Here is a 7,411-nt window from a genome sequence, read left to right on the forward strand (position 1 = left end):
TCTATTGGATCCATGTAGCCGACCCCATTTAGTTGGGATAAGGTTATGGTTGTTGTTGTTGGTGGTGATGCAAACCCGAGAGGGTAAGCAAGCCAAGATCGAATCTGGAAGAGAATAGGTAGGTATGAAAATAGATAATTAGATTGTAGAGCTGGAGTCCCACCAGTGTACCAGCCGTAGGAGTCCCACCTAGGCCAATCCACAGGAGCCCCACCTAGGTTTCTGAGTCTCACAGCTCTTGTTTCTCACAAGGATTCTCACAAGAGGATTTTTGTTTTCAAAATTCTGGGTTGCCTTTGAGAGCAGACAAGACTTGTATTATTCAGAGAAGGAAATTTTGAATATAGCAAAATAACACTAAAGACACCCTTAGAATTCCAAAACCCTTTTGGAATTCCCTTATACATAGATAACAATTCCTAGACATGGAAAACTATCCCCAAACATTGAAAACTAAACCCAAAACATTGAACCCTACCCCCCAATACATAGGAAACATAAACCAAGAAAATTAACTAACTCTTGGAATTCTAAAAGATACTAAGAAAATTAACTAACTCTTGGAATTCTAAAAGACACTAAAAATACCAAAAGTCTTCTCCAGCAACTGTTCCAAAATAGTGGACCCAAAAAGAACTATATAAAATAAACTCAGCAGGGCCAGGTTGGGACAGCAAGGACCTGCCTGTGGCTTGGGCTGGTGCTTGAAAAGAACCTTGTGAGCCAATTTCTCCCTGCATCACATGGTTGTTCAGTTTGGACATGAAAGGGAGGCTGCTGGCATTTGAGAGATTTTGTTTAAATGTGTGATGGTAGAAGGATTAAGATGGTGGCTGGGATTTCTTTATACTCATAGTGTTTTTTTTTCCCCACTTCTTTCCCCATGTCCAGTAACCTCTTGGTTTCTATACTTAATTATATCAAGAGGGAGAGAGCGGGCTTGTCAAATGTTGCAAATGTAAATCACATTTTCAAGATAACAATGGTCCCATTGTATGGGTGCTGAAACCTGACGAATAATGAACTCGATCAATATGCTGGTTTTCTTTAGAGGTGCAGAATGTGTATATTTAAGTATCAAAGGAGAACAAAAGAAAGTGGATGAATGGTGCAAGATGTCAGTTCTCTGTTAAAATATGTATTTTTGTATGATTCGTGTGGTTGCACAGTGCTATATTCTCACAATTGTATACTTTGGACATCTTTTGAATATCAATGAAATCTTCTTGGTGTTGCGAAGCAACACAAACACACACATCCTGGTTCTTGTTTTCCCCCTTCTTAATGAAGTCAGATGGAGTGATGCATCACCCTGGTAAATGCAGGCAACAAGGCTCAAACCTTGTTAAGTTGCTTTTTTTTAGCACTTTACAATTACTTTTTTTTTCTTTTGCCAGGAGAGGATGGTTGCCCCAAGGCACTCATCATGCATTTCAGCATTTCTCCCTCTCCTCATAAGAGACAACTATGGACCCAGTAATGCATTTACTTTTATACAGCTGATATTGGCAATTTTCCACACATGGTACCCTATTTCACTTTCATCAAATAGAGAAAAATGTGAGATGAGCCAACCTCAGGTGGATGAATTATCACTTCTTGACCATCTTCTCCTCCTAATGTACATTCAGGTCTTCGGAATGTTAGGAGTGCAGCCAAAGCAGCAATATTAGCAGCATCAACAAGATTCCTGAAAGCAGAACGATAAATATTACTGTGATGTCTAAGAAAATTAACACTAGTCCAACTACACAGGCTTTACAACATACCCTCCATTATCCAAAATGTGAAGATCAACACGGATGGACCACACAAACTTCCCAGCAACAACACAAAGTGATTCTGTATCCACAGCCCTGCTCTCCCTGCAAGTGTACTTCCAAACTTTCAAAACAGTGAAGTTGCGAATAGTAAAAACAAGAAGGAAAAAGAAAAATTAGGAAGAGGAGTATCAAAAAATTCAACCTGAGATGCAATAGAAATGATGCTCATATCCATGGTTCAAAATTTGAATGACTTTTTGGAAAGGGTCATTTCAAAATTAAGTCTTATTTTATTTCAAAGGAAAAAATAATTCCTGCAAAATCAACTTTTAACTATGAAATGTATTTAGTATTTCTTTGCTAATTGTCTTTTTTTATTGTTATTACTATTGAATATGACAAAGAAGCACATTTGGGCATGGTTGAGCAAGGAACAGAATCCACCATATGATGGACTGGTGTCCTCCATGGTGGCAATTGTACCATTGACCAAGACACCTCCACTCTTTTTTTTGGGTAAACCAACATTTTTTTTCTTGCATTTCCGAAGACTAATTTCTGGTTTTCATAGGCCTAAACAATTTTCCTTTTATCTTTTAACATAATTCCTGGAATGGAGAAATTCAAAAGCCCAGTCATTTTTCATTAAAATCTCAAATTTTGTCCGTCCTTCGACTATTTATCAAAATTTTTTGAAAGATTCCACCAACGCTTTTTCAATGGCGAATCCTACAGGGTTAAAAATGACCTACAACATTTCTTTAGGTTTTACTTTTCATCTTGTTGATTCCAGAGCAAAACAAAGTAACTTCAGTTTCTTATGGTCCCAAATCTTGATATTTCTATATCCCCACATTCAGTTAGCTGATTATACACTCATGTTTTCTGAAGCCCCTAATTGGAAATTGTATACAAAAGAGTGATGCAGGGCAGAACTACAAGTAAGAGGGAGTGGGAAAAGGCTTAGAGCAAAATAGGATCATACAAAAAAAAAAAATATATATATATATATATATATATATATATATATATATATGAAGAAGAAACAAGATACTGTTATGGAGCTGTCAACAGGACCCACAAATAGTAACTTCCAAGGGGGAAAAGGAGAGAAGATAACACAAGAAATACCCGCCTAGGGAGGGTTTCACAGTTGGAGTGAATTCCAATAAAAAAAGCATGGTGGATTACATCATAAAAACAAAATCTACAAAGGCAAAGAAAACTAAACCCACTTTTGATTCCTATTATGACTCAAAAATTAGAGTCCTACCCAAGGTTAAACTAGCACTCAAGAATTTAATCCCCAACATAGACTAAAACTCCTGGTATTACTTTAAAAGAGAAACTAAAAATGTTAATATCAGAATGACCATAAATTGTATCAATAGGATTCAGTGAAATAGTAAAATTTGCACAACTCAAATATAGAAACTCACCCAACTCCTAAGACTTGGAAACTAAGTAAACAGAAAAAATAGAAAGTCTAAAACTGAAAAAAGAAACTCCTTTAACAGTGTTAGAGCTTCTAGAATTAGCCTTACAAAAATAGCAACTAAAACAACACAGAGCCTTGACATAAAAATAGAAACTATTCTATAACTCCTAGACTTCTAAAGACTCTAATCAAAATAAAAAAGAAATTAAACTCTAATTTTGTGCACCTAAAAAATACCCCTAAATAAGCCATTTACAGAAAATAACCCAAAATAATTTAATATCCCAAAGCCCATATGGTTCAATAACGGTTTGAAATTAGGAATAATCAAGCCCAATTGAGCTGGGCTGCCAGCATCATCTTAAGGTGTGTTAGATTTTAAGTATAAAAAATTTCTAGTTGTTAGAGCATGGTATCAATAACATTTTGTAGATTTACTAATTAAAATCAGCGAATAATCAAAAGCCAAAAATTCTTTACGCATTACTCTTACCAAAAATTTCAGAAGCATTATTCATGACAAACTTATATCATTAAGTTCTAGACAAGAGTGGTGAAAGAAGCAATGGTTCACCTTAGACCTCGGTCTATTATACGTCCCAGTTCCACTGCAAACTCCCCAGGACGCCCTGTCTCAAACGAAGGGTCAGCCATTGGTGAAAATTCAGTATATATTGACAGAGTCCCTTCATTTGGCCTATCTCGGTAAGGTTGTAACAGTTGAGAAGTCACAACACCCATAACACGAGTCTGACCTAGCTGCACCTCTGATGAACCATCCTCTCTGCAGATTTAGTAAAATTATTTGCAGGAAAATAATAAAAGAAAGAAGTGTTCCTTCTCATGCAGTTTTATACATGTTCATTCGCCTTTTACCTATACCACAGAAAATATTGCATCAAGTGAGCCAAAGCACTACTATGACTCCACAACCAAGTAATATATGGACTTAGAAATATGCGAGCAAAAAAATACAGGGCAGGACAAGCGATGCCAAGGTACAAGAAATTCCTAAGGCTCTAATGTAATATCAACTCAACTTATCTTTGACAGTTTGACTAGCAACATGATACACCATTCAAGTTTCAAGGATATTCCCAGTAACATTCTCTTATAGTCCAGTTGGCAAGGTTTGCAACATATGTCCATTGTTTTGTTAATTGTTACATTACAGGATGGATGCTAGTCATTTCTGAGTCATCATTTGCTGAGAAACTGAGAATTGTCCCACATACAAGAAAGAGAAAATAGGAATATGAATTAGTATCAAAAGTAACTTGGCTACTTCAAAACAATATCCATCCACCTAGAGCTTGTTCCCACTCACAACAAGAATTTGTCAGTTCTTGAAGCTGGTGATTGGTGAATTCACAGTTCTGTGAGATTTGTATGTTCATCTACCTAGAATTATGCTTTTCCAAAAGATTTTGCACATCTGGATTGGCTGATGTAGGACTCCAAAATCCAAATAGTCATGCAAGACAAAAGTCCCAACCAAATCTCTTTCTCAAAGAACAAAAAATGTAAAAATCTTAAAAATAACCTTTTCAAATTGATAAGAAAAATCCAAACACTACCTAAATATAGGACGCTAGCTTGGGAGGTCAGCCATGAAAGGCTCAATACTTTTGATAGATTGTAGAGGAGAGGGGGTAAAATTTTTATTTTCCACAGGTCTGTCTTCTCTGCATGGTAGGTGGGGAAGCTATCAGTCACTTGTTACAAGCTGTCTGCTCCCAGCGATTTCTTTTGATCAAATCTGGAATCCCCTCCCCAGGGGATCAAAGATCTGATGGATTTCTGATGGGCCTCTATGTTCTCTAAGAGGGGGCAATTGATGTGGCAGTTTTCTGTTTCTTGGTTGCATTTGGACCATTAGGGAGTACCGTAACAACCATATGTTAGATGGTCGGTAAGATAGACTTAAAAGGCCTGTGACGTGGTCATCTTGAGTACCGCTAGATGGTTTGTGACACATTAGAGGCTTTCAGAGGAATCTCAATTGACTCCTTGAGGCATTAGTTAGAGGTGGCCTCCTCCTTGGTCACAAACCCCGCTATCCATCATTCTTGGAGCCTCCCCCTCCCCCCTCCCTCATTCCCAATTACCTAAGACTAAATGTAGATGGAACTCTTACGGAAACCCCGGGCACCCAGAGATAAGTGGTCTGCTCAGAAATGTGGAGTGTAGTGTCTTGCTTGTTTTCACTGGCTCTATTGACTCTTAACTTTGCTGAGCTTAGGACCACCATTCAAGGGCTTGAACTATCTCTAATGGTTGGTTCAATGTCATCATTGAGGGGGATTCCAAAAACATGATTTCTTGGTTGCAGAATCCTAGTGGTGGGCCTTTGATATATATGCATCTCATCAGAAAAGCAAGAGCCTTACTTGCCAAGGGAACTTTTCTTGAAGACTTAGAACGGAAAACTCTCTGGCCGATCAACTGGTCAAGGAAGGGATTAAAAAGGACAGTTTATATGTGGGTTTACACCCAATAATGTAACTACCCCCTCTTTTTTTCCCTTTCTTTCACTGGGCTTCCCTTTAGTTCAAGGGAGCTCAGGTTTGTTGTTGTACCACATTTATATTTCCTTTGTTTCTCTAACAATATATCTTAAGTTATCTATAAAGGAAAGAAAAAAAAAAACAAAACAAAACAAAAGGAACCAAGCAATCAAGAACTTAAAACAGGGTTGCAGGTGTACAACCACATTGTATACAACTAATCCAAAAATGAAAGCCCCCACAACCACTTGAACCAAATCATTGCCATCCCTAATGCAGTAGGGAATAAAATATATGACAAGAACATCTTTATGTCAAGGAATCATACATGCCTTCCGAAACTAACGGTTAAGTGGCGATAGTCAAAAGGTCGACGACCATCAACTCTGAGGTCTGAAAGCAGAGCATTCTCGATGAATTTCTTCTCATTGACTGTCATACGCCAAGTGTTGGCAAATCTCTGTTCCATCTTCAACTCTGTGCAACCCAAAGGAGGTAGAGGAAGATCTTAGTTGTCACAGTGCAAAATGAAAAGAAGACTTCATTGAAACTTTCATGAAAACTTAGCCCTCTCAGCAAATCAATCAACTTAAAAATGAAAATCATAAAAAACATAAGTATTCAAGAATTTGAAGCATAGAATCCAAAACCATACTCCATAGAACAGTACTTCAACACCATCCATTAGATAATTGGACAATAATTCTTAATTCCCAACCTTCACAATACGAGTTTTCACAACAATTCATATACTGCCTTTCTAGAGTGAAGAGCCAGATTTGGATAGAGGACACACATGCAAACAGGAGATGGGATTACTTGTGTATTTCATTAGTGCTACTGATATTCTTAGGGAAATAAAAACGAAAATTAGACACATACACACACACACACATACAGAGGGATCAAATATCAACGGTTTTATTTGTTATGTATGTACTTTGTAGCTAACGCAAGAAGGAAGTAGTTTGCTCAAGGAAGCTCACAAGTAGTTTGCTTAAAAATCTAACTCTACCCTTTGAGGCCCAAGGCGATCGACTGCCAAGAATTTATGGCGCACAAACTCGTAATTCAGAGGGAGGAATGGGGAAAACTTGGAAATCTATGGGGAAGAAAGAGAAAAGCGGGGGGATTTGAAAATATATGAAGACAAATCCGGAAAAAGAGGGAAAATAAGAAGAAGCAGACGCAGCTTCTGTCGCCCGGAAACACTCAAAGGAGAAGCAGCAGCAGCAGAAGCAAACAGGCCGTCGCTACCACTGCCAGAGAAGAAGAAGCAGAGGACATAATCACAGCCATTGCCACAGAAGAAGAAGAGAAGGAGGGGGAGAATGAGATAGGCGTACCTATATCGTGCTCGTCGGACCGTCGAAGGTGCTCGTGCTGGTCGACTTGCAGGGGCGAGAGAGACTAAGAAGGAGGGATTGGGTTGGGACTTGGGGACCGTCGATGGGGAGAGACCGAAAGAGGTAAAAACACAACAAATCAGGGCGGTCTTTGGTTTGATTTATTTGGGTTTTTTACAAATGCTCCCCCTGAAAATGCCCATTTATCCAAATGCTCCCCTACAACTTTTTTAATTATAAATTCTTCCTTATTTTCAAAACAGTGTAGCACTTTGGTCCAATCCTTTAGTCTGGGATGTCAGAGGTTAACTTCAGAAAATCTAATGATCAAAATGCCCTTATGATAAAAACCAACCA

At 38.1% G+C, this 7,411-nt stretch overlaps 1 protein-coding gene across 5 annotated transcripts in view; it reads right to left on the reverse strand.

Moving 5' to 3' along the window:
- The window catches only part of LOC122640834 (exosome complex component RRP45A-like), a 60,088-nt gene extending 52,945 nt beyond the window's left edge, over positions 1 to 7,143 (reverse strand). For 4 of the 5 annotated variants that reach the window (XM_043834083.1, XM_043834082.1, XM_043834081.1 and 1 more), the window contains exons 1-5: positions 7,055 to 7,143; positions 6,041 to 6,185; positions 3,776 to 3,985; positions 1,770 to 1,865; positions 1,576 to 1,690 (exon numbers count right to left, since the gene is read on the reverse strand). In XM_043834083.1, coding sequence (XP_043690018.1) covers positions 1,576 to 1,690; positions 1,770 to 1,865; positions 3,776 to 3,985; positions 6,041 to 6,177 — 558 coding nt within the window. In that variant the 5' untranslated portion in view covers positions 6,178 to 6,185; positions 7,055 to 7,143. The remainder of the gene's footprint in view (positions 1 to 1,575; positions 1,691 to 1,769; positions 1,866 to 3,775; positions 3,986 to 6,040; positions 6,186 to 7,054) is intronic. The other variant, XM_043834084.1, reaches the window with a different exon arrangement.
- Positions 7,144 to 7,411: the final 268 nt, after the last annotated feature.

The sequence above is a fragment of the Telopea speciosissima genome, chromosome 9 (assembly GCF_018873765.1).
Source record: "Telopea speciosissima isolate NSW1024214 ecotype Mountain lineage chromosome 9, Tspe_v1, whole genome shotgun sequence".
In the NCBI taxonomy this organism is placed as follows: Eukaryota; Viridiplantae; Streptophyta; class Magnoliopsida; order Proteales; family Proteaceae; genus Telopea; species Telopea speciosissima.